The sequence below is a fragment of the Callospermophilus lateralis genome, chromosome 11, assembly GCF_048772815.1.
Source record: "Callospermophilus lateralis isolate mCalLat2 chromosome 11, mCalLat2.hap1, whole genome shotgun sequence".
NCBI lineage: Eukaryota > Metazoa > Chordata > Mammalia > Rodentia > Sciuridae > Callospermophilus > Callospermophilus lateralis.
The window spans coordinates 62,207,838-62,234,501 of NC_135315.1; the positions used below are offsets into that span (position 1 = coordinate 62,207,838).

The 26,664-nt window shown below is 46.5% G+C and overlaps 2 protein-coding genes across 5 annotated transcripts in view; one reads left to right on the forward strand and one right to left on the reverse strand.

The window, feature by feature from the left end:
- Positions 1–16,795, forward strand: part of Shmt1 (serine hydroxymethyltransferase 1) — a 29,398-nt gene extending 12,603 nt beyond the window's left edge. For both annotated transcript variants that reach the window (XM_076871199.1, XM_076871198.1), the window contains exons 6-12: positions 6,828–6,909; positions 7,392–7,604; positions 9,242–9,358; positions 10,966–11,088; positions 13,804–13,920; positions 15,121–15,231; positions 15,575–16,795. In XM_076871199.1, the coding sequence (XP_076727314.1) occupies positions 6,828–6,909; positions 7,392–7,604; positions 9,242–9,358; positions 10,966–11,088; positions 13,804–13,920; positions 15,121–15,231; positions 15,575–15,747 (936 nt within the window). In that variant the 3' untranslated portion in view covers positions 15,748–16,795. The remainder of the gene's footprint in view (positions 1–6,827; positions 6,910–7,391; positions 7,605–9,241; positions 9,359–10,965; positions 11,089–13,803; positions 13,921–15,120; positions 15,232–15,574) is intronic.
- Positions 1,523–26,380, reverse strand: Smcr8 (SMCR8-C9orf72 complex subunit). 3 transcript variants are annotated; one of them, XM_077110606.1, is made up of 3 exons: positions 23,557–26,380; positions 21,051–21,467; positions 1,523–1,625 (listed from the first exon to the last, which is right to left on the reverse strand). In XM_077110606.1, exons 1-3 carry the CDS (start codon positions 25,914–25,916, stop codon positions 1,523–1,525), a joined length of 2,880 nt encoding a protein of 959 aa, XP_076966721.1. In that variant the 5' UTR covers positions 25,917–26,380. The 3 variants fall into 3 exon arrangements, with proteins under 3 accessions (XP_076966721.1, XP_076727312.1, XP_076727311.1); XM_076871197.1 differs by having other exon boundaries at positions 1,551–1,625; positions 21,176–21,467; XM_076871196.1 differs by lacking the exon at positions 1,523–1,625 and having other exon boundaries at positions 16,609–21,467.
- Positions 26,381–26,664: the final 284 nt, after the last annotated feature.

Here is a 26,664-nt window from a genome sequence, read left to right on the forward strand (position 1 = left end):
GCAACAAGGATTGCAGTGTCCCTGACTCTAGCCCCAGTACCACTGGCAATGGCCACAGACCTCCACAGCCTAGGTAAACCCAGCCACTACCTACTCAGGGTTCCAGCCCACTCCTGCAGCCATCACTGACCACTTTGCACAGACCTGTCCTTAGCCAGCCACAACCAGCATCAGCCATGTGCCTAGAAAAGGAACCAGTACCCTCAGAACCAGTGCCCAGCGCTGCCTCTGGGGTTTGTGGGGCAAATCTTTAATGGAAGCTCCATCTGTATAAATCTGCAAGTTTAAAAAATGCATATAGGAGGTGGGGGCTCACGTGAGACAGTGCTTTGTCTATAATAAACACTACGGGTGATGGGTAGAAAAGAATAATGTGCATCATCTTTGTTGCCTGGTGTTGTGATTCTTTCTGGTGCCTAGGAGCCTTTCTTTGTGTATGTCTTATTGTCAAATAGTGCCATTTCTGGTTGCTTTCTACTTGCTAACAGGAGAAAAAAGTCTTTAAACTTGCTAAATATTGAAGGTGTAATTTTCTTCTTTCAAGATCAAATCAGTATTCCACATGGAAATCCCATGTTCTTTGTGGTGTCCTGTTGGTTGTCTGTGTTTGCTCAGAAAACACAGGGAATTGTGTGTGTGTGTGTGTGTGTGTGTGCGCGCGCGCGCGCGCGCAAGTGACTGTTTGTTTTACGGAAAGCCTAGGTGTTTCCAGTCAAAGATCTTCTCTGTGGCCCAGGCAAGCCTTGAGGCCAGATTTTTAAACATGTGACAATAATTTAAAAAAACTTTTGTGTTTGGATTTAGAACATAAAAGCTGATTTTCTACAGTTTCTTTTGCTATTGAAAGAGCTATGGTAGAAACCCCAGGATAGTGATACTTACCCATAGTCTAGCCACATGGGAGACTAGTTTTTTTTCATAAAAATTTTCCCACTGATAGATGCCTCAGCCTTCTGAGTTTTCTTTTGACCTGTGTCATTTATTTACACTGATTTCCCGCCCCCATAGTTAATGGTTTAATGTAATCGTTATTCAAATAGGAAAAATAATTTTAAAAACTTATTTTACTGGTGCTCACAATAATATTGTGTGGTTATTCCAGTTACTCATTTACTATCAGGGGCTGTCTTTTTCAGATGCTGGCATAATAACTGAAGATATCTTTTAAGAAAATGAAGTACATAATTCTAGAATGGGATCTTTTAGTTTTAAAGTTGTTACAACTCAAAGTCAAAGTTGTTTCCTTCCATTTTAACAAAGCTGAATAACCTGTGGTTGTCTAGATATAATTCAAAGACTGACATTGATCAGAAGAAGTCAATGAATAAAAGAATCTTCATTCTTCCCCTCGCCCAAAGAAAATCCAGTTTCTACTCTTTCTTTTGCTATTACAAAAGCTGTGGCAGAAACCCCAGGATAGTGGCACTTACCCATAGTCCTGGCCACATGAGAGACAGAGGCAAGAGGATCGATATAACCCAGAAGTTTCAGTCCAACCTGGTCAACATAGTAAGACCCCGTATCAAAAAAAAAAAGATTGTTTCAGAGAATAATTGTTGACTTGTTTTCTGGAGCCTTCTGGAGTCTTCTTGAGGCCTTGGGTAGCTTCTTGTTTTTCTCTATTCCTGAAAAATTTATTCTGGGGATTAGGAAATGAAGTCTTGTGTTCCAGTTCCCTCTGGCCATCCCCATCTTTGACATGCACTCTGTAGGCTGCAGCTCCCTGGGCATAATGGGGGTCTACCCTGTGGCTGACCTGCCAGAGTGTGGAAAGGCAGGGCCCGGGACCCCCAGCTGAGGTGAACCACAGGAGGCACAGCACATCTGGAGGGTGCTGTGAGTGGTACCCTCAAGTCCTCAGTTACCAGGGAGAAAACGGGCCTGATTAGCCTGTCAGCAGGCACACATGCCGTGCCTCTTCTGTAGGTGTTCTGGGGTGGCTTTCCTGCTCAGCCTTTCCCTGGACCACCTGCCTCTGTCTTCAGCCCTTAACCCTGCTCCACGGGACTCTTTGCAATTGCCTAATACAGGCCAGAATTCATTTCTTGGTGGAAGAACAGCAACACTGAGTTCTAGCTCACCTCTGCAATGGTCTCCTCCTGTCTTCCTCTATCACTGGAATCCCTCCCATTCCCTGTTCCTGCAGGACTGAGGGCGTCTCTCTTCCTAGCCACCAGCCTCTGCACTGCCCTCACCCCACTACAGTTTGTTATAAATGCCTGTGAATGCTCCAGGAGCATTAAAAAACAAGTAAACAAACAAACAAACAAACAAACAAAAAAACAGTAAGATCCAAAAGTGAAAAGCTTTAAAAAACCTCCAACATTTAAAAAGAAAAACATAGAAGGATAGACCACCAATAGATTTTTTTGGTAATTATGGCTTTAAAGAAAAGTTATAGGAGCTGAGTGTGTATCTCAGTGGCAGGGCACTTGCCTTCCATGTGTGAGACCCTGGATTCAATCAAGCACTAAAAAAAAAAAAAAAATTGTTGTTTTTTTTTTGTTGTTGTTGTTTTGTTTTTTTAAGAACTTTTTAAAATTGTTGAGATGGAATGCATTCTGTTGCCCAGCCTGGGCTCAAGTGATCTTTCTGTCTCAGGACCCTGAGTAGCTGAGACTATAGGTGTGTGCCACCACACCTGACCATGTCCACTTTTTTTACTGGGTGTCAGGATAAGTTTCATTGGGACAATGGATTCTTTATTCAGTTCAGAAAAACTACATGCTTAAAACCAAAATGGTCTTTTAACCTGACTCCTAGATGCTGTCTCCTCAGTGCCTAGAACCTTGCATGCAAGCCTCTGTAATTGTGCTGGATTGTAAGAGCTTCATCTGGGGATGACTACCAAACCTGGAACCTTTCACTCCAGGTGTGCTGGTAGTTTTTAGTAGGGCCCAGTAATTGAGGGGAAGGAAGGCTCAGGTTGGGGACTGCAGACCATGAAGTTTCCCTTGGTACCTCCTCCCCACATCCCAGAGTCTGGGGATTTGCTCTGCAGTAATCACCTTTCAATATGTTTACCTCCCCTTTGCCCATATGTTTTAACATGACTTTAATAAACTGAACTAAGGTATGTGTTTAAAAAGATACATTTTGGTCTGGGGATATAGTTCAGTGGTAGAGCACTTGCTGCCTAGCATGCATGAGGTCCTGAATTCAATCTTCAATACCACAAAAACAAAACAAAAAAACAATTAATTTTGTGGTGCTGGGCTTTGAACTGAAAATAGGCTGTTTTATGTTTCACATTTAGTTCTACACTTAACATATCCATCTCCTTCAGTACTTTTCATTTATTCCTCATAGTCAGCTATGTACCCTTGACCAACATGTCCCTATTCCTCCCCCCCAGCCTTTGAAAGCCACCATTCTCTCTGCTTCTTAGATTCCAGATATAAGTGAGATCATGAAGGTTTTGTCTTTCTGTACCTGGCTTATTTTACCTAGCTTGGTGTCCTAGAGGTTCTACCACAAGGGGAAGAACTCCCTTCTTTTTAAGGTGGATGGCCTTCCGCTTCCCATTTTCCTCATTCATTCATTTGTTGGTGGACAGTGGGTTGCTTCCATGTCTTGGCTGTGGTGAACAGTGCCGTGGTGAATATGGGAATACAGATGTCATTTCAGCAAACTGATTTCCGAGTTCTTAGGATATCCACGCAGAAGTGGGGATCGCTAGATCTGAAATTTATTTCTGTGTGTTATTTGAGGTAACAGAGAACCTTTTGTTTTCCATGTGGATACCCAGTTAGTCTAGAGCCATTTATTGAAAAAGCCATTCTTTCTCCACTGGACTTTCCTGTCGCCACTGACATTGGCCAGATATCCTACATCACATGGAGTTCTGTTCTGGAGTGCTCTTCCTTCCATCAATCAGATTGTCTGCCATTCCACAAATATTGCCTTAATTACTAGCATTTTAAAATGCATCTTGGGCTGGGGTTGTGACTCAGTGGTAGAGTGCTCACCTAGCATGTGCAAGGCCCTGGGTTCGATCCTTGGCACCAAATAAAAATAAATAAATAAAATAAAGGTATTGTATCCAATTACAACTAAAAATAAATAAGGAAATATTTAGGCTGACTCTCAATAATATTCTTGTTGTGAAGCTTCCACTGCACCTTGGTCCTCTCAAGTTAGGAACACAGGTTGATGAAGGAAAACAGGTTTATTCAAAGCCATCCTTGAGGAAGACAGGAAACCTTTTCTGTTTAAAATTTCCATCTTCTGGGGCTCAGGGGCATGAACAGGTTTTTTTTGTTGTTGTTGCTTGTTTTTGTTGTTTTGTTGGGGGGAGGGGGGGTCAGTAGTGGAAATTGAACCCAGGGACACTCTCCTCCCGAGTTACATCCCCAACCCTTTTTATTTTATTTTAAGGCAGGGTCTTACTAATTTACAGTTGCCTTGAACTTTTAATCCTCCTGCCCCAGCCTCCCACCCAGCTTCTTATTTTCTTGTGTTACTAGTGATTGAACCCAATGGCATTTTACCCACTGACCTACATCCCCAGCCTTTATTTTTAATTTTGAGACAGGTTCTAAGTTAAGTTGCCTAACCTGCCTTGAACTTGCAATCCTTCCTAGTTGGCTTCCTGAATTGTTGGGATTATAAGTGTAGCCAATGCACCTGTCACCCAAACAGCTTTTATGAGAGGGAAAAGAGGGCAAGACTAGTAGGAAAGACTTGGTCATTCATCTCATTTCACTAAAATGCAGGAGACAAGTTTGTGGGAAAATGTGTCATTCAAAGCTGGCTTTCTGGAGGTAGATCAGGCCATTTTCTTTCTCAAAGCTCCATCTTCCAGGACTCCAGGGATACAGAGAGCTTTCATAAAAGGACAGAGAGCATATTGGGACCAAAGGCAGAAAATATGTATTTATAAGATTTAGCTAGACTGTGTTAATCCGAAGCTTGTCACAGTCTCAGCACACCCTCCCTCATGACGGAGGGAGGCCCTTCTGAATCAAAAACAATTTAGAGCTTTTAATTTCTTTCTTTCTTTCTTTTTTTTTTTTTTTTTTTTAAGAATTATGGGGCTAGGGATACGGCTCAAGTGGTAGCATGGTCTCCTGGCATGCGTGAGGCACTGGGTTCAATCCTTAGCATCACATAAGAATTAACAGTACGGCTTATTAGTACTGAATTGTAATTTAATGGAAATATAACTTAGTCAAGACTGTATTTTGAATATTCACAGAAAATTTCATGTCTGGTTGTACACAAAGTAGAGTCACATTCTTCGTGTCTTCTTACATGTACTTAGGGTAATGATGACCCTTACATTCCACCATCTTTCCTACTCCTATGCCCCTTCCCTTCGCTTTTCCCCTTTGCCCTGTCTAGAGTTCATTTAGGGCTCTGTTACAGGGGGAAGATGGGACCAAAGGTAGGAAATCCACCCTCTGCCTCAGTTTCAGTCTTGTTGCCACCTTATCATATCAGAAGGAATATGAGCTTCCTGGAGGAGAGATAGAGCAAGTAAATTTAAGAAAACATCTTCCAAGGGAATTGATAGAAATAATTTTTATTTTAAAAAAGTCTTTGAATTGCTGTGCTGCCATCTCAGACACCTTGTGTTACTTAATGTATGGGTTTTGAGACATAATAACTTTATTAATTTCATTTTTATTGATTATATGTGCTTATGTAATTGAGTTTTGGTTTTGGTTGGGTGGGGGGTTGTAGTGGGGGTGCACAAAGGCCTTTGTGCCTGCTAAGCATGAGCTCTATCACTGAACTATACTTGGCATGATTTTTGCCTTTTGATGCAATATCCAGTGATTTTGTAAGTTAACTTATTCATTGTAATAGTTTGCCTCTGGGCTTCTGGGTTTTTGGGATGCCCAATCATGCTGCTATGAGAATATCAGTTATTTATTTCCCTTTTCCTAATATTCATGGCTTTTGTTTTGTTTTCTTATCTCATGGTGATACTGAAAACTTGGTCCTTGTCCCCAGTGCGGATACAATAATGAGGACAAGGTATTAAGAAAAAGGAAAAAGAAGTTGTATTAATTTGCTAGCAAATGATAAAGGCCACAGACTCATGTTCCAGGGAGGCTGCAATTCTAACTGCCACAGGAACAGAAGTCTTTTTTTAAAAGGAGACTACAAGAGCTAGGCTTCAGGTGTATCTATCAGGATTCATAATTCATATCCAGATGGACGCCTTGAGAACCATTTCTGTTACCAAACTCCCAAGTGTGGATTTTTTTATTCCTGTGGCCAGTGGCCTGAAGGACGCAATAAACACAGGCTAGGACAGGAAGAATGTTGCTTCCCCAGCAACTAGGCGAGGGAAGATGGAAAGGAGGAAGGAGAAAAGATGAACACGTCAGTCTTTAAATAAGCCAGCAGTGGTCAGGCAGCAAGGTTTATGTCAGGTATAAAGTGTACCCTATTACATGGAAGGTCCTCTTGGTCCTTGGAACATAAATGATGTTAGGCAGGTTTTTTGTTGTATTTGCTTTGTCTCATGCCTGAAGGTCACCATGTTTTGGGCTGTGCATCATGTGTGAAGGCTATTTCTTGTATCTTTTTCTTTCTGCAGGGGCTTTGGGGTTCCTCCTTCTCAAAGGATAGCACCCCAGGGCCGGGGCTCTCTTTTCTCCTGAGGCCTCTCAGGTCATCCTTGGTTATGTGAGCCATACGTGGTTGTCTAAACTCCTTGTGCAGGCTGAATACACCTGTGCCCTGCACAAGGAACAAGGGGATCAAGGCCTAGTTTGGTACATGGCTCCTGTTGTCATGGTGGGTGGAAAGGCGGCGGGCATGGTTGGTTGACCAGAGGAAGCAGGTGAGCCTATGTGTCCCTGATGCCCCCACAGGTGTACCCAGACAGTGGCTACATCAACTATGACCAGCTGGAGGAAAATGCCCGCCTCTTCCACCCGAAGCTGATCATCGCAGGTGAGGAGTGGGGCGAACAGCAGCCTTATTCATAGGCAGCACCCATGCCTGTTACAGAGAGTATGAACAACAGTTCCATCCTGCCTTAGCTCACTGCTAGTTTTTGCCTTGGATGGCTAAGCTTCTTGGCTCCAAGTATATTTTTTTCTTTAAGGACAGGTTTCTATTTCCCACCATTAGTACTCAGTGGAATAAGATCTGAGGCTGTTCTAAGAGAAACATTTAGAAATGTTAATCCCTCTGACTCACTGGCCTTCACAATTACAGGCCATCTCAACCACCATGACCTTGAAAAGGGAGGTCACAGAGATTACCTTTAGCACAAAGGTGTTTTTCGAGGGCACTCTCCATTTCTGTCTTCAAGAGATTTTAGGGGAGAAATCTTCAGGCCTTGATATCTTCACATCCAGAGGCCATTTGTAGATTTGCACCGAGGCTAACTTGGCTGCCCTCAGGCATCTTTACTGTCATCCTTTTCTCAGGAACTAGCTGCTATTCTCGAAACCTGGACTACGAACGTTTGCGGAAGATTGCAGACGAGAGTGGGGCATATCTCATGGCAGACATGGCACACATTAGCGGGCTAGTGGCGGCTGGCGTGGTGCCCTCCCCTTTTGAACACTGCCATGTGGTGACCACCACCACCCACAAGACCCTGAGAGGCTGCCGTGCCGGCATGATCTTTTACAGGAAAGGTGAGCTTTTGACTTTTGGGTAGATGGGTATTGGGTGACATTTTTGCTGTGGGGGTTCAGGTTTGGTTGAGGAAGCTTAAAAAAAAAAAAAAAAACTGGAAATTCTTGAAAATATTAGGATGCAGTCCCTTAAAAAGCTACTTAGGAAAGAGCAGTGACAGGCTTTATGGAGAGGACCTACAAGGAAGTCCTGAGCAAGAATTGTAGCCCCATTCCTATGCATCCAAGTGCTAGGAAAACAGGAAGGGGATCAGCAACTGCTGAGCGTTGGAATGATGCAGATGCTGGGTACATGAACTTTAATGCAAGTTTTATCATTTTAGTGGGGAATTTCTCTTTCCTGTACCTTATAGCCCATCTCTAAGCCTTTGTGCCCCTTATTTTTAGATTCCCATACCTGGGAAACCACTTGAGTGGTCAGGTCCTTGGTTAGCCAGCCTGTGATGACATCTGTGCTCCAGCCTCACATCAGCAGAGAAACCCACCCTGGATAACTGCATTACTCTTACTCCAGGGAAGGGTCTCCTGGACTTGACCCAACGAGGTGCCCACACAGTTTCCCAGCGCTCTGTTGTCCCTGTGCTCCTTTGAGGTCCTTCAGTGGGGTTGATGCTTTTGAGTCAGGTGACCTGTCCCACCTGCCTAGGAGGCCTTTTATTTCTGCCATTGTATGTTAATGATTCATTAGACCCTCTGCTGGCTGACAGGAGCCAGAGGACCAAAGCAAACCCTGGCTCTCCCACACACTGTGGTCCCAGGCTGCCCGTGCAGCTTCTTAGTGCTTCATTTCTTCACTTTAGGAGTGGGGACTGGAGTAATAGCACCGTCTCACTGGACTGCTATTTGGGAGATTAGTTTACACAAAGTGCTCAGAGCAGTTGTTGGCTCCCTGGATATTCCAAATAGGGTTGTGGATGTGGCTCAGTGGTAGAGTGTTTGCCTGGCATGCATGAGGCCCTGGGTTCTATCCCTATGAGCAGCAAAAAGAAAAAGAAAAAGCAACCTCCATAGAGGTGTTAGTATTACTTATTTTTAAATAGTAATATTAACTTATTACTGTGTGAATATTTTCTCAGAAAGAAACCTTCCCCATGAGTAGCCATCTGAGCATTATCTCTGTTAAGTTGCCTTCCTAGTCATCTTTAAAGAAATGCCAAAGGCATGTGCTTTGTTACAGTCTCAGGGGAGGGAAATTTCTGTTCCTTTCCACTTTAAGGCTTCATTATAGTCAGGTGTTATGAAGAAAAGAAGCCATCATAGGTGACAGGTGTACAATGGAAGTGCTGAAGCTAGGGTTCCAGTCAGTGACCCATCCTTGATGTCCTGTTTCCAAAAAATCCCAGCAACTCATGATTGCTGAGGTGGGAGGATCTCAAGTTCGTGGCCAGCCTCAGCTACTTGGTGAGGTCCTTCTCAAAATTAAAAATGCTGAGGATGTAGTTCAGTGGTTCAATCCAAAAAAAGGGGGGGGGAGGGGCAGCAGCAAGGGCCCCCTCTGCTCCATAGCCTTACAAAGCAGCTATCCTCACACCAGGAGTCAAGGCAGCCTGGTGCTTACTAAACCATAAACAATGTAGGTTTGAAAAGATGGAGGGGTCAGCCTATAGAACTGCATTTTGATGGTATTTTTTACCCAGGAGTGCGCAGTGTGGATCCCAAGACCGGCAAAGAGATTCTGTACAACCTGGAGTCGCTCATCAATTCCGCTGTGTTCCCAGGCCTGCAGGGAGGTCCCCACAACCATGCCATTGCTGGTAAAGCATCACCAAGCCTACCCCAGAGCCCTTGAGTGGCACCATCAGCCATGATGACCTCCCATTTGCTCCAATGGTCATCCCATGGTCTCTAATTCCCACCTCACCTATCCTCCAAAAGTGTGAGCCAGGACTTCCACTGGGGAGGGAACTTGGGGGATAATCTCTGTCCAGGAGATGCTAACACAGAAGAAAAGGTGGACCACTGGGATTGGTACAAGATGAGGACAGGAAGGAAGTGGTGCTGCTCTACTCATGGCCATCCTCCAGTGAAACTGGGTCAGGCCAGAGCCCCCTTTGAGAAACAACAGGGAAGAACTCAGACAGAAGAGGGCTCAGCAAATGTTGAGGAAGTTTAGGATCCAAGCCCTGCCAGACAAGCTGCCTTTCCCTTGATGGATCCTGCCTGTCAAGGTGAAGCACCTGTGTCTGACCCTCACACCTAGGGCCACATTGATAACTCCTGTGTTGATTCTGTGACTGCACAGCGGGGTCTCACTGATATAGTTCTTCTATTTGGACAAGTGACCAAGGACGTCTGTGATGGCCTGAGTTATCCCACTGTTCTTTTATAATAAGATGATTAGTGGAACTTGGGCCGAGGAGCTCAGGATGAGATGTGACTTCTCAGTTAAGGAGAAGTGCCATTGTTTCCAAGGAGGAGACCTAAGAAAGCAGCCAGTGGTGGAATCTTAGTCCTAAGGGCATGGCAGGCATTGGGAGCCTAAGGGGAGTTTTCAAGTGGAATGCTGGGCTCACCTAGTGCCCAGCCATTGTTCTCACAAACCCCGATGGGAGACTCAATGGCAGGACTCAGGTGCATGGATTTTACAAGATCCTACATTTTTTTCTGTGTCTATCTAGTAAAGGAGCCCTCAGCACTGAAAGCAGGTGCCAGATGAGTCTGGATGGCACACGGTAAAGCAGGGCTGTCCCTTCCATCCAGGCATGACCTGAGCAATCAGCCTAACTTGTATCTGCCCAACTTTTTGGGCAGCTGAATGATGATTTTCATACATCAAGCTTATAAAGAACTATGAAATCCATCTTGTTTTAAAAAGCTTTTACTTGGTAATCTATTAGCACTGAATTCCCATGCCTAGAGAAAGCTTACCTCAAAAGCAGTTGTTCAGAGAAAGGTTTTCCTCAGTAAGGTCTGCAGTAATCATAGGATTAAAGATATGGGGCTGGGGGTGTAGCTAGGTGGTAGAGCACTTGTCTAGCATACATAAGGCCCTAGGTTTAATCCCCAGAACCACAAAAAAGAAATATATCACTGGGCACTGTAATGCATGCCTGCAATCTCAGCTCCTTGGGAGACTGAGGAAACAGGTTTGCAAGTTTGAGATCAGACTCAGCAACTTAGCAAGACCCTATCTCAAAACAAAAAATAAAAAGTCTTATATATAGCTCAGTGGTAGAACACCCCTGGATTCAATCCCCAGTATGAGAAAAAGAAGAAATTTTGTATTATTTGACCCTAAAATGTAATCCCCACAACCTTGGTTGGAATTGCAAAGCAAGGCAGTATCAGGAAACAGGGCTGCTTTCGATTCATTATCTTTCAATTCTTTCTTGTCTTCCTGACCCACCATCTCCCTAACCAGGGGTTGCGGTGGCCCTGAAGCAAGCTATGACTACAGAATTCAAGATCTATCAGCTGCAGGTGCTGGCCAACTGCAGGGCTCTGGGTGAGGCCCTCACAGAGCTGGGCTACAACATAGTCACAGGTACAAATACCACATGATGTTGGGCAGGTCTGCTCTCCTCATGGGTGATCAGAATGTGGCCTACAGGGTGGCGGTTCTGGGCGCTGCAGGGCCTCTTTTGTGTCCTCCTCTCCCCCCGTTCTTTTTGCCTTACCAGCTGCCCTATCGGATGGGCCACACATGACAACAGAAGCCGCTACTTATTACCCAAAGTAAGGAATAGGTGTCCTCAGAACAGCTCTATGGGGCAGTACCTGAAGCTCACCTGAGAGGTTGGGCTGCAGCCAACACACTCCTGTAGGTGGCAGAGCCAGGACTTGAAATTGGCAGGACCCAGTACCCCTCTCTACATTGTCTTGCTCTGAGGTCAGGGCATATCAGGCTCTCCCTGCTAGGAGGGAGACCCTGATTGGCTGCATTTTCCTGAAGAGTTGGCTTGCTGCAGACTTGTTTCCTTTAATACAAACCCTCTGGATCTGGTTGACCATGAGTGAGGTAGATTTCCAGGTGAGGACCCCATGGGTTGCCACCCATGTCACTGGCACTGCGGAATCCTCCAGGAAGGACAGCATTTTCCTCAAATCAATGTCAGTTGCCATCAGGAAGGGTGGCTTTTTTATACACAGGGCTGCCCTGTTTGTAGTGATGGTGGTCTAGAAATGTGGGGTCATGGCATCTGCAGTCTTAGGGGCTTTCTCTCTGTACCCTGTCCTTCACTATCTACAGAGATCCCAGGTCCCTTGGTTTAAGGAGTGGTGCTCCCACCAAACTGTCCATTAGTGGCAGAGCGGTAGGGGCTGGGTAAGCTCCACCTTAGCCCTGGGCAATACCCACCCATCACGTTCTACTTCGATTCTTTTCCTGTTTCATCCTTCACATCTTCCAAGATATTGAAAATCCAATATCCAATGGGAATAGAAATCCCAATGTGGACTGTGACCTTCAAGGTTCCTTAGATTAGTTTCTTAAACCTGGTTGTGCACACAAATCCCCTGGGGATCCTGGTAAAACACAGCTTTGGCACAGCAGGTCTGTGATGAGGGCTGCTTTTGTAGTCATTCTAGCTCCCAAGTGGCACTGGTCGGGGAACGCCATGGGAGTTGCAAGGAGTTAGGTCCTGTTCATTTTAGCCACAGGAAAGCCCTGGTGTCAGCAGTCTCGTCCACCTTCCTACACGCCAGGCTTGCCCTGTCCCTGGTGACATCATCTTTGCTCATTCTGCCGTTTGAGATGTGGTATAGACACTGAAGCAGATGATGACTGTGAATATCTACTTTGTGCCTGGCACTACGCCAAGCACTATATATAGTGTCTTGTTTAAACCTCATGACAGCCTTTTGAATTATTAGTCTTTTTATACAAATGGGCATTTGAGGTTCCAAAATGTTGAATTGCCTGACAGAAGCCACATTGCCAATCAATGGACTCAGCCACAGGGCTCCAAAGCTAAGCTGTCAACTTAGCTCCCCTGCATCTTTGAAATCATCCCTGCAACATACCCATGCCGAGGTGAGAATTCTCTTATGTCCCAAATCCATGCCTGGCTTAATGAAAGTTCAAAGTGGAAAGATCCAGGGGCTCTGAAGAGTTTCTAGACCTTTGGTCAGGTCTAGACAGCTCTGTTGGCATACTATCATGATAACAAATACCTAAGGTGATAAGAGAAAACATTTCTTTTGGCTCATTGGGGGTTTCTCATCCTACAATCAGCCCCATTGCTTTTGAGTCTATGGTAAAGTAGCATATTATGGCAGGACTGTGTTGTGGAACAAAACCTCACTTCCTGACCAGGCAGCAAAATAGAGAAGAGGAAGGAGCTGTGGTCCACTGTTCCCTTCCCCCACCCCTTAAAGGTTCTACCATCTCCCAAAAGCATCACATGCAGACCAAGTCTATGACATGTGGACTTTTGGGGGACACTTAAGATTTCTGTACTACTTCGATAATATAGGTTGAGTATCCCTAATCCAAAATCAAATTTCGTGAACATGACAGGATACCTAAAATATTTTGGATTTTGAACTTTTAGGATAGGGATGCTCAAACAGGAAAGTCTAGCAATTTATCCAAAATGTGAAAAATATCCAAAATCTGAAATATATCAAGCATTCACAACTGTCAACCCCACCAGGGTTTGGAATAAAATGAGCAAGAGGCTAGCAGAGTCTTAACACCAAATATGTATGTAATAAGTATGGTGGTTTCCCCACCTGGGCAGTAAATTGAAACCCCTACCCACCACTCTCTAGTGCTTTCTTAGAGGAGCTTGTAAGATTGGTGTCAGAGAGGCTCTGGTGTGGCTCAGTGGTAGAGTCCCTTCCCCGCATGATCTATCCCCAGCATGGCAAAAAAATCAGTCATTTAGGAAATTTACAAGTTATTTGTCAGAAGCCAGAAGCCACAAACACATGGACCCAGGGAAACTCCAACCCGTTGCTGACCCCTGTTGTGTCGTGTCATGTCATGGGTGTTGGTAGTCTGAGCCACAAAAGCCACTAGATGTTCTACCTGGCAGCCTCACATTGGTCCTCTGTATGATACCCCTGTTTACACAGGTTCTGTCCCCTTATCAATTCCTATGCCTGGGGCATCTTTTCTTGTGGGTAATTGATACTCCGTGGTGGGTGCTTACTTCCCAACCTCCTCAGCCTTGGTCTCTTCCACCGGCTGCCCAGTTTCCTTCACTTAGCCTACAATGCACCTCTTATATTCCATCATGTCCAATTCTGTTTCCAGGGGGTTCTGACAACCATTTGATCCTCCTGGATCTCCGTTCTAAGGGTACAGATGGTGGAAGGGCTGAGAAGGTGCTAGAAGCTTGTTCCATTGCATGCAACAAGAACACCTGCCCAGGTAAGACTCCTCTTTGGTCTTCTTTCCACACTTCTCTGTCTATATTTCTTCCAGCCTGTAATTTTTTTTAATACTTATTTTTTAGTTGTAGTTGGACACAATACCTTCATTTTATTTATTTTTATGTGGTGCTGAGGATCGAACCCAGGGCCTCACAACTACTAGGCAAGCGATCTACCGCGGAGCCACAACCCCAGCCCAGCAGCCCGTTGTTTTCTAATGAAAGTATTTCAGACCTCAGATGAGGTGTATCTGGGGGATAAATACACTTCATGCTAATGGGGAGATAATCCTGGGCTTCTTCCCATATATTCTTTTGGGTTTGGTTCTTGCCCTGCAGTGATAGAAAGAGAAAGGCTGATGTAGAGCCCTCAGCATAGTACAGCCTTTGATGAGAGATAGGACTTTTTGGAAACAGGCAGCATTTCTCAATGTATTAATAAAATGGTAACATATCTCAAACCTAGACAGATGTTGACCTTTTTTAGGAGCAAGGGCCACAGCACAGAAAACTACTTTACAGATCGCCAGAACAGAATAGCCAAAATATGATCCCACCTCCTTGTGTCTTTGGTACTACACTAGTTTTTTGTTTATTTTTTACTGGTTTATTTCTTACTTACCTTTTGTTGTTGTTGATGATGATGTTGTTTTAGTACTGGGGATTGAACCCAAGGGCACTCTACCACTGAATACCACCAACCCTTTTTCATTTTGAGACAGGGTCTTCCTAAGTTACTGAGGGCTTCTCTAAGTTGCTAAGTCTGACCTCAAAATTGTGATCCTCCTGCCTCAGCCTCCCAAGTTGCTGGGATTACAGTTGTGTGCCACCACACCCAGCTTTTACTGCTAGTTTTTGAATCAGCTATACTCTTCACAGCTCTATTCTTCTTGCTAGACCAAGCCAGGATCCTCAAGCCAATTCTTTTTGCCCACATGTCCTTTTAAAATGCAAGCCACCAGCTGCATTTGAAATAACCTGTCCTGAAAATGACCTAGTTGAGGCAGGAGAGTCACAAGTTCAAAGCCAGCCTTGGCAACTTAGCCAGACTCAAATTTTTAAAAAGGGCTGGGAATGTAGCTGTGGCAGTGCACTTGCCTAACATGCATGAGGCCTTGGATTCAGCCCATGGCACTGCATAAAATAAATGCACATTGCTCTAAGTGTAGCTTAGGGACAGAGCCCTGTTTGTCTTGTAGGTGACAAAAGTGCACTGCGGCCTAGCGGATTGCGCTTCGGAACCCCAGCACTGACATCCCGAGGACTCTTGGAAAAAGACTTCCAAAAAGTAGCGCACTTTATCCACAGAGGTAAGAGAAAGATTTGGCGTGTCTGCCACATTCTCCTATATGTGAAGTTTCTAACTGTGCTGAGACCCCACTATTCACGATGTCTATGTCAAGGCCAAGTTGGGAGTCAGGGGGCAGCAAAATCACTCTACCACATCTTATTTGAGAGGTCTGTAAACGTATGCCGCTCAGGGATGTCACACACAAGACTCACCTCTGAGGGGAACATTAATACCTATAAAGTTTGGTCACTCCCAGCTTGGGGACATTGCGGCAGTGTGCTTTGGACTTCCAACTGTCCTTCCTTTTGGGGTGGCTAGGGTGGGATGGGCCCACAAGTGAGTCACTATGTCTTATGGCCCAGGGATAGAGCTGACTCTGCAGATTCAGAGCAACCTGGGCTCGAAGGCCTCCCTGAAGGAGTTCAAGGAGAAGCTGGTAGGGGATGAGAAGCACCAGAAGGCTGTGCAGGCCCTCCGGGAGGAAGTGGAGAGCTTTGCTTCTCTCTTCCCTCTGCCTGGCCTGCCTGACTTCTGAAGTTGTCATCCTACTTCCTGCACTTGACCTGGAGCCACCACCGCACACCAGAAGGGCAGGCAGGAGCACTGCCCAGGGAGTCGCCTGCCTGAGGACCCAGTCCCTCAAGAGAGATGATGGAGGTGCCCCACAAGGCACCCCTCTCTGCCCTTTTGAGGGCATTTCTTTTGGACTTGTTTTCACAAATTGAAATTTATTTAAGTCTGATTGTTAGTAATTCTTAGGTTCTTAAGTAATTTAAATTTGAACCTCCTATTTTCAACAGTTGTATTTAATTCTAGAAAAAGAAATACTGTATAGCCCTTTAGCCTTAATCATTTAGACAGCAGTAGAGGAGAAAGCTATTATAAAGATTCCAGTATTTTCCTCTGCATTCTCTAAGTTGCTGGGCTCTCCCCTGACTTGCTGTGACAGGTTAAGAAATACCCCAGTTCACAGCTTATAAATGCTGCCCACTCTTCCTGTTTTGTTGCCCAATGGGATTGTTGCCAAAGGAGCACTGAATTGTGACCATTACAACTGGAGAGGGCAATTCTGAAGCTTCTGCTGTGTATTTTAAATTACAAGTTAGACAAGTATATACAAGGGTACCCAGTACAGTGGGAGCATTTGTTGTCAGCACCTCAAAATCTGTTGTAAAAGGGCTGGGGGTATAGCTCACTTGTAGAGCATGTTCTTAGCATGCATGAAGCCCCATGTTTGATTCCCAGCATCAAAAATAAGTGTTGTACAAACGATCTGTTCCACCTTCTATCCAGAGAAGGGCCCAGTCCCTTCTTGGTATGGGAGTCAGCCAGGGGCCAGAGGCTTTCCTGCTCCACCCAAGAAAACCAATTCCTTCCTATAATCAGGAACTCAATGTCACCTTCCCAAAGAATCTTTATTTTTCACATAGCTGAAATGCAAACCATAGATGACCATTTTAATAAGCACAATCGAAATTTTAACCACAGAATGTCTACAAGAATTACAGCTTTAAAAAATACAACCAATTTTTATATTTCAAAAATAATCTGAACTCAAATAAATTAATTTCTTAAAAAGTCTACTCCTCATACTATTTGTTTGGCATTTACTCTGGTTAAACTCTTGTGCAGTAAAACACCTGTGAGATGCTGTCAATGCATCAGTCCTACTCCAACTCCAGCCACTGTGACAACTGCAGCTTGTGGGGTTGGGATACACATTCACAGAAACCACAGGAACATGCAGTAGTAAAATAGCTTTTTAGAAAATAACAAGAGTTCATCACAGATTATGCTTCTAGCTGCAGTCTTAAAAATGGCATTTATCTCCATTCAACCTATGGCTCCAGCCTGGATACAGCTCCCTGGGGTCCTGTCTTGCAGATGATGCTCCTTGTGGCCTAGGATATAGTCTGTTGGTGTTTCTTCCACTGTGAGTAAGGACAACTACAGTGTTCTTCATGGGTATAGGTGACAAATTGGTCCCCATCCCTCTGGCTTTGATTTAAGAGCAGAAGATAATTGGACATCCCCTAAGACCCTGTGTGACAACCCCATTTTGGAGCTGAGAAGTTCCTCCCGGAAGCTGAGCTCCATCCCAGCAGGTTAACATGCTGTTGAGTGCTCATTCCCCATCCCCTCCTGCCACCTCTTTCCCAAAGCTTTTACAAACCTTATAAGGCTCAGAGGTCAAAGGAGGGGCTCAGGAAAGCTTAGTGTGCCCTGCCTTATCAGCTGAGATTGACTTCACTTTTCTAACCAGAAGTAGAAATTTGATGATTTTCCATTTTATTTACAGTCTATTAATGCTAAATGTCTTCTAAAGATTCCAGTTGTCACTTCCAATCATGGTACTGGGACAAAGACAGAGCCTGCCAGTTTGCTTCAAAGCACAAGCCAAAGTACTTGTGATCTCTCTAGGGAAGCAGAAAGTACAGGAGCCCAGGAGAGGCCTCCCTGCCTGCTCTGAGGGTCAGTTCCCCCACTGTCCTTGTACATGTAATGACTCATCCCTATCGGCTGAGTTGGCACTACCAGCTGTGCAGGGAAGATACAATGTGGCACCACAAGACGCTGGCTCACATGCATAGTTCAGGTTGTGGTGTAGGACATGTGTTCAGCATTAGTCAATGTGCATGCAAGATGTCCAGGGAGTGGAGGCTGCTCTCTGCCTCCACACCACATGGCTCAACTGCAACAGCCCTGAGAACTAGGGTGGAATCTACTACTGGCTTTCCTAGGATATTGAAATGGGACTTATTGTGTGGGGCTGAAATCTATAGTTTGCTCCAGCAACTGATCTGAAATATGTTAGATATGTCTGAAATAATCAGTCTGTTTCCAGATTCAGGAACAATGTAACTTCAGTCATTGTTGTAAATTATGGAAGAGTTACAATTGCTAACACCCATAGGTTTCACTGAAGTAGCAAGATTCCTAGGGAAATAGTCATCTGCTGTAGAAGGCTGTGAGCTCATCTCTATAATAGAGCTTCTGAAAGTCAGTAGTGTATTAACTGGCAGTCTGATCAGGTGGTTCTTAACCAGGACTGCTTTAAAAATTCTGGGGAGGGAAATATTGGGTTAGAGGTCCAGTTGAAACAAACCTCAGACAACTAGTTTCAGTACCAGAGCCCTCAAAGCAATAGTTGGGATTAAAGTAATAGGGGGCATTAATATCACCTCCTTTTGGGGAAGTGTTGTTTTTTAATGTTGTATGAGGAATACTTCAGATGAAAACTCTTGAAGAGATCCTATTACAAAGGTCTCCCATACTCTTGAGGTGTGTAGATGGGAAACTTCTGGAAGGTTGATTCTTCTGAAGTGGAGGGGCTAGGGATTGGCAGAGCATTGGTATTAAATGCCTCTGCCCAAGCTATGACTCAGTGTCAGCACCACTTTCAAGATCCTTCTAAAAGGAAGCACACTTTGTATCAAATAAGCCTTTGAAACCACTATGTGGAAAAACTAATTTTTAACCAAAACATAAACTGGGAATTCAAACATTAGTCAGTGAAGCCATAATGAAGAACCACTTTGAAGGAGAGGTGTCCCTTTTTGCCATTTCTGTGGCTGTGGCTGCCCCCTGGGCCATCTGCTCCACTAACTCCCCACCAGTCTCTTGCCTTTTACTTCTCTGAGATGCCCTTGAGGCTGAGTGCCAAGCAGATACTCCCCAAAGGGACTGCCACTTAGGACCTTTCAGCACATGGCTTTAGCTTCCAGAAAGCCAAGTGTGGCTGTTCAGCATCTGCCTGAAGCTCATCTTCCACCTTTATCAGTTCCCCTAGCGAGCCCAGTGTTAGCCATGAAGTTTCTGTGCTGGTGTGACACAGGAAAGCAATGGCAATGGTGCCAGTGATAGTTTCCCACCTGGTCATTTGGACTCCACAGACCTTCCCTCCCTTAAAGAAAAAATATCAAAGTTGTGTCCTTGGAGGCAGGAGAAGATAGCACTTAGCCACTAAGAAATCAAAGTATATCTGGAACATGACGGGGAAGCAAGAACTGGTCGAGGGAGCCCACAAGAAGAAAGTCAATAGATGTTCCAGTCAGAAGCTGCCAAGGCATCCTGGTGACTTCTGTGAACATATGTGCTGAACACAAGGACAAAGAGAACCAATAGAATCCAGGCAGAACCATCTGCCACAAAAGGTTTTCAGTTACAACCTCAGAAGCAAAATCACACCCTGTGACAGGAATGGGGACCTTGACTGAAAGCCAGTGGCCAGAGTCAACAGGCCACATCTTTGTGCCAATGACAGACAAGGAAAGAGATGTGACACAGACTTTGATCACTCAGCTTCCACTAGCAATCTCTGCCCCTCAGTAAGAAGTAGAGCTGCCTCCCTCCATGAGAAACCTTGATGGTGGCACAGGATGACAGAGCAACCAGGACCCCAGAGATGCACACACAGAGCTAACTCAGGTCCAGTTTACTGCAATTTTCATGGAAAAAAACTTAAAAGAAGCAATACCCAGAGTTTTCCCCTCTAAGGAAAACACTTTTTAAAAAGTATGACATTTTCAAGGTTGTGAGACCCCCTCTGTCTGCACACCAGTGGCAGCGGTGGAAGAAGCCCTAGGGAGGCCGTGCTGGTTGCCATTAGTGGGACAGCAACCAGAGGGTATCTCCTTCCCAGTCTCAAATGCCTTCCTTGAAGGGGGACTCACATGGGGATTATCATGAGCTGTGGGGACAGATGAACGCAGCTTTCCAAAAGATAGATCTGTAAGGAGAGCCACATGGGCGCTGGTCCAGGAAGACCCTCCCATTTCAATTCCGGCTGGCCAGGATGACCACCCACACTATCCAGCTGAACAGAACCCTGGTGTGACCCAGTCCAGAAAACCCCATGAGAGGTAGTAAAGTGGTTGCAAAGGCTTGCCGTGGGTGGCTACTGGAGTGTACCTCTACCAAGTCTCAGCCTGTCTGCAGAGCTTCCTAAGGGAGACAGTATTCCTGTACTCTGGCTGGGAAGAGCCAGTGGGAGGTCCAGGAGAGCTGCGGGCAACTCGTCTCTTGCACAGTGGTCATGGCCTCATAGCCCTATGGCCTATTTCATCTGTAGCTCCCAGGACAATCCTCATGCTGGCTGTGGTCTTCTGGTTCCTGCTTCACATCTGGGCCTAGTGATGACCATGAGGAGTGATCTCTAGGGACCATTTACAGGCGTTTTCTTCCCTGGCAGAAGTGAGGGCAGAACCAAGGGGCTACTCATTTCCTCTGGGGCATTTCCATTCCCTGGCTAGCCAGAGCTTTTTCCCTCCAATCTTCTTCATTTATGGGTCTTCTCTGGGATGATGGGCTCCAGAAGGTCAAATAGAGGGCCACAGCAAGAGTCTCAATGAGGCAGTAGATGTTCTCTCGTTCAGTTTTCCACCAAATCATCAGTTAGCAGGATGCTTTCTAGCCAATTTTGCCATCCCAGAGTCCAGTAATGATGAATAGTCAGTGTTTACACCTCTTCCCATCAAGGAACCTAGGGTCTTCTCTCCCCAATTGAGCCTCTGACCCTCTGAAAGCCAAGGACACCCCCTGTCTGGGCACCACTGACCAGGGAGTTGTGAACACCTGTCACTGATCTTCCATGTGCCTTCAGAGCCAGGTTTCCACCTCTACCCAGCCCATCTCACAAACTGCCCAGAGCCACATGGGAACCACAACTGCCACCTCCATTTCCTTCATTGACATCACCAGAGGGCTCAACAGTCCAGCTTGGGCAACCATCCGGTCACGCCAATCCCTCCCCTTCCCATACCCTGAGTCACAGGTCTTGGCCACAGTGGCTGGGACCAACTTCAGATTTTATACAAAAAGCTGGGGACATAGTCAAACCTGAGCATGGGGTGACTGGACCCAGGAGACTCCTGCATATAGTGCAGCTTTAGCAGCTCAGCCAGGTACTGGACCACCCTGACATCTTCATTCACCAGGCCCAGGTTCAGCCTCAGGAAGCTCACCTGGCGGCTGGCAACCAGCTCCTCCGTCTCCTTGTCATGGGCAGGCAGGTGCAGGTGGTGGCAGAAGGTGTAGAGAAAGGCCTTGGAGCACAGCTGGGTGAGCATGCTCTGGACGTGCAGATAATAAGTGCTGCCCCGCTTGATCTGAGTGCGATGGTCTGCCAAGCGGGGCACCAGAGTGCCCCTGTACAGGGGGCAGCGCAGGGTTTTGTTGTCCAGATCCAGGATGCTTGTGTAGCGGCTATAGCGGCTCAGGGCATGGAGGGTGCTCGCACTGCCAGGGGAGGTCACTCTGAAACAAACAAGTCAAGGTAAGGAGGAAGGGCAGGGATTAGGAAGATGGAGGGGCAGATGCTATGATTATGGGACTTACTGTCTCCAGGATAATTCCCACCCATCCAGCACACACTGTCTCCTGGAAAGCAAATCTGGCTCTTCAAAGGGGTCCTCACTACCCTCATAACCAAGTTCAAATACCTTGGCTTGTTTATAAGGCCCTGTGAAGTCTGATTCCTGATGGCTTCTGAATCCCCTTCTAGTACTTACCTGAAGGGACTTTCCTAGAGCAGGCCAAGCTTTTTGTGGGGCTTCAAAAATATCCTTCCTGTTTGCCTTGCTTACAATGCCTTTCTCTCTGCTTGGGTTTGACTCATGCCTATTTAAATCATATTCTTCCCTCCCTGAGCTGCTCTATGTTCCTCTGCTTCTGTGACTCTGGGACCAGGGTCCTTACCCTGAACGCTTCTCTATGAGGTAGAGATAACAGTTCCTACTGTTATATTCCTTGTTGGGTCACTGCAGTGACAAAATGAGCCATGTTAGTATGATGACTAGCCCACAGTCAGTGCTTCTGTCATCATCATTGCTACTCTGAGCCCAGCACTAACCAACGTGGCAACTGCTGTTTACTCACCTCCCCACTTCACAAGGAGCACTGCTATCCTAGAGATCTAAGACTGTACTGATTTGGTCTCATCCCTCACATAGTGAGGAACGTGATGTGTACTACAGGAGGGAAGGAGTGGTTCACCTTGTAATCCTGGCACTAGGCAGAATCTGGCATTTAGTTGTCTATGGATAAATATTTGGCAAATGACCATTCAGTGATCCAACCCTCTTATTTTTCTTAGAATGGAGGAATGACCCCAAAATGAATGGGCCAGTATAGGGTGGCCCCAGAATTCAGATTTGAGACTCCCTCTTCCCCTCCAGGGGGCAAATATACTGCCTACAGGCCAGCAACCTTGCCTGGCACCCTCACCCCATCACTCACATATCATTGCCAACCTTTCGAACTTGGCCAGCCTGGCCCTCAGAACCCCTCCACAAGGCACTCCAGCCTTTCACCATTATGGACCACCCTGATCCAGATGAGTCATCATGTGTTGACAGATTGATGAGCTATGAGCTTCCCCTACTTGTGTCTTTTAGATTCTCTACCTCTGACAAGTGAAAAGTTGGGATGAGAAGAGTGAATTGGAGAACAGAGGGAGGGGTGTGTGTGGGGGGGGTACTGACCCATCATTCCATAAGTATCAGCAACCAAAAGCCATCCAGGAAGGCCTTTCTTTTCAGGGACTGGATGGTTTCCCTGAGAGGCCCTAGAATGGCTCATTCAGAGCTATTCCTGGTCTCTTACTTGGTCTTCCTGACCCAGTGAGTAGCCAACCCACCCTCCTGTTCACTCAAGCCAAAGACCCAGGTCCTTCTCAAAGCACCATCCCCTCACTTCCTATGTGTCACTAAGTTGCTTCTTTGGTCTTCTCAGAATACTGGGAACATCCCATTTATCTCCCTGAATGCCAGTGCTCTGGTCACCTGTCTTCTCTCCTGAATATGAATTCTTCCAGAGCCTTGGTCTTGCTCAGGTACCTTCAGCTTGTCCCCAGAACCTGCTGGCATAGCCTGGAGTGGATTCTCCACAAGTGATTTAAGTCAAGAAGTGGCACTTGCTATAACACCACCATCACCACCCCAATAGTCTAATGCAACAAGGGTCGGAGTGAGGTCCATAACTTCTACTCCTGGGGCAAATAAAAAGGGGACTCGGGAGGTGGTGACCCATGTAAAGTCCATGTTCTTACCGCAGATCAAGAATCTTTAGGGTAAAGCCTAGGAATCCATGACTTTAAAAAAAATCTTCCCAAATAATTCTGACACAGCAGGGGGGCAGATGGGTTGCAACCACTTAGGAAGTATGACCCCTCCCCCAACCCAAGAGGAAAGGAAACAGAAGTCAGAGAATAATGACTTGCCAAAGTAACACTATCAGTTGGTATTGGGCCCTATCTAGAAACCAAGTTTCCTGGTTCTGTCCATGACATCAACCTGCCTTATCTCAAACTGACCAGGGCCTTTCCCCACCACCTGGAGCCAATTACCTCTGCAGGCCAATAAGTTTCCACTTCTGAAAATCCATAATGTGCAAAGGGGAGGAGACCCAGTGCTTCACAGGTTTGGCATAGCGGCCGTAGTTGGGGACAAAGATAGATAGTGCTGTCACAAGCTTCCTGACTATAGTCTCGTCTTCCCCAAGGACCACTAGTGTCCTCCCACTGAGCAGGGAGTAGATGGCTGGGTGGGCAAAAGGGTACTGGCGGATGAATTTTAAGGCGTTCTGGCCAGCCCGCTTTTTATGCCTCTCAGGAGATGGGCCAACAGGATGAGCAAAAGTGGGAGTCCTGTCCAAGCTGGTAGAGGCCACACTGCTTACATAGCTGGTGGTATCCGAATAGTTGTCCAGGCTGGTTTTACTGACATCCCGGCTAGCCAGCAGATAGCTTGGGTCCAGCTCATAAGCTGGGAATGTTTCACAACTGTTGTCACGGGAAGAAGGGTTGGTGTTTTCCACGGCAAAGTCCACATGGAATCCTTCATCCTTTTGCCGGTAGCGCTGTGGGGGGATGCTCACCACACCATCCTCATCAGAGAAAGTGTGGGCCGGAGTGGGGAGTGGCACCAGCTGACCATCACTCTCTTTCCCAATACAGCAAGAAGAGTCTATTTGTGATGGGGTATTTTCCAAGCTGCCCTCTCCAGCCTCACCCAGCTCTGGTGGACTGATGCTTGCTTGGAAATGGATGGCCCCCTCATTATCTGCATAGGATTCTTCTTCATTAATGGCACTTGGGTAGCTGGCCTTAAAGTCATCAGGGATGAGGGCTTCAGAAGGACAGGTGCTCAGAACTTCAATACTGTCCTCACTGATGGTCCTGTGGCTAACTGCTTTGCTCCGGACCACCTGGGGGCTCAATGGTACCGTGAGGCTGCCCTGGCTGTCAGATTTAGACAGCACACAGGTGGACTTCTCCGTGCCCAAAACCTCAATGCTTTCACCACTGCTGATACTCCCTTTCATATCCATATCCAGGTAGTCTAGGTTTTCCTGGGGGTCAAAACTGCTTGGCTCTGTCACCTCTACTTCTTTGTATTCCTCATCTCCAAGTTCCTGCTCCATCTTTATCAACACAGACTCCACACTGGACTTGTAAGAACCAACACTAATTAACACTTTAGGAATTGGGCATTCTTCCAAAGGTCTGGAAAGCAGCTTGTCTTGTCTGGGCTGAGAAGGTACACTCTCTTGTTTCTCCACCACCCTGTCATCAACCTCTACAAAGTCTTCAAAGAGGAAGTTTGTTATGTGCTGCTGTTTTAGAAGTGCTCTATCAATCTGACTAGTCAGGAGGTAGCACAGGTCTCCTCTGAACATGTGCTCGATGTGGCTGAGCTGGGCCAGGGTCTGGGTAAAATACTCAGTGTCACAGAGTTCCTCCAAGGTCTTCAACTTCTTGTCAAAACACTTAGTGGACTTTGCCTTGATGAGTTTGGGGATGTAAGCTGGTCGGCAGGTATAAAGGTCTGTGTCAGCAGACTCATCAGGATTAGAGGTAGCAGATGCCTGGTTGGCCTGATCCTGGGAGTGTTGTATCTCACCAGAAGACAAATCAGACCCCTTCACCTTCCTATGAGGGTATGAGCGGATCTGCTTCAGCAGGTCTTGATGTTCAATGATGGACTTCTCCACACTGGCCAGTTCATTGGCTTTCTCAATGGCCTGAGATGAATAAAAGCCTTTGTCATTGGCTTTCTTCTGGATCTCTGTTTCTGTGTGTAGCACTGTCCTAGTGTAATCCAAGTCTTTCAGTTTTTTTTCAAGTTCTCCAGCAAATGCCTTCCTGTTGCCCGTCTTTAAGCATTCCGATGCTTTGGAAAATTCAGCTGAAAGCTCCTGGAACTGCTGCATGATTTTATGCTGGTCTGCCGAGATATAAGCCATGCAAAAAGGCCTCACAAAGCCACGGGCCTCCAGGTCATACAGAGTAAGGTGGTGCACATACGCAAAGGCTCCTTCCTTGGAGTCTCCCAGCACCACCTTGGAGTCCTCCACAAAGTTTAGCTTGGGGTAGGCAGAACCTGGAGGATGGCCCACGAAGGAAGCCTGATAATCCACAGACATGATCCGCAAGGAAAAGTAATTGAGATCAAAAGTGCCAAAAACTTTGGTGTCATTAGGGATGGTCAACAAGGGTTGGGGTCCCACCTGCTCAGAGAACTCGGAAATAAGGATGAAATCCCTCGAGAACTTGGCCCCGGACAGTTTTGACCACGGGTTGGCCCCCTGGCTGGCGAAAGGGAAGAGTGGCACTGAATACTCCTCCGGCAGGGCCGGCTCATTATAAGGCTCTTCCTCGTATTCGTCTTCTTTGGTGAAGGCCACCACGTCAGGGGCGCTAATCATATTTCCTGATAAATGGAGAGAACATTGAGAGGAAGTGGGAAACAATGCAGGGTTAATCAAGGCGATGAAGCCAGGAGGAAGCGCGGTCCTTGCTGCCTCCTTTGAGCCCCCAGGGGTCCTAGGCTGCCTCACACACGCGACGGCTGGAACTTCCGCAACTCCCTCAGAGAGGTAGCTCCTCCAGAGCCCTCCAAGTCCTCATGAACATCAAAGGCCCAAGTGATCAAGGAGGCTGCTTGCTCGCCTCTTCCTCCGGCCAGCGCGGCCAGCCAAGGCACCTGCAGCGAGGTCACCAGCACTCCCCCGAACACGCCGCGACAGCAACAGCCCCAGCCCCAGATGGGGTACCCAACACGGGCTACTGGCCGCCGCAGGAGTCAGCCAAGGTTGCCGCCCCCACGGCCAGAGGGCAGAAACCGTCGCGGCTTCTTGGACGCCACAACCCGGAGCCAGCTATCGCGGTGCCGCCATCTTGGTATCACATGACTCGCGGTCATAGGTATTGCGTGACCCGGAAGCGCCCGTGCCGACGTCTGAGCTAGAGAGAAAAAGCTCGTTAGAGACAGAGCACTTTGGACGGGACTATCCAGCGGGCAGCCTCTTCCAACGATGAGTCCTATTACCAACCACTGTCCTGAACAAAGGGAAAGTGGGGCAGTCCGGGGACCCAGAGAGGGGGGCGGAAGAAAGCTTGAATGAGAGTTCCGGGAGTGCAGGGCAGTCTGGGAGTTGTAGTTCGTGACCGCTG

Coding starts and splice junctions, on each gene's coding strand:
- Smcr8 (XM_077110606.1), bottom strand. CDS start 25,916: ATGATTAGCGCCCCTGACGTGGTGGCCTTCACCAAAGAAGACGAATAC. Junction 21,468..23,556: donor AAACTTATTGGCCTGCAGAG/GTAATTGGCTCC, acceptor TGTTTGTTTCAG/AGTGACCTCCCCTGGCAGTG. Junction 1,626..21,050: donor TCCAGTCACCCCATGCTCAG/GTTTGACTATGT, acceptor TAAATTTTTCAG/GAATAGAGAAAAACAAGAAG.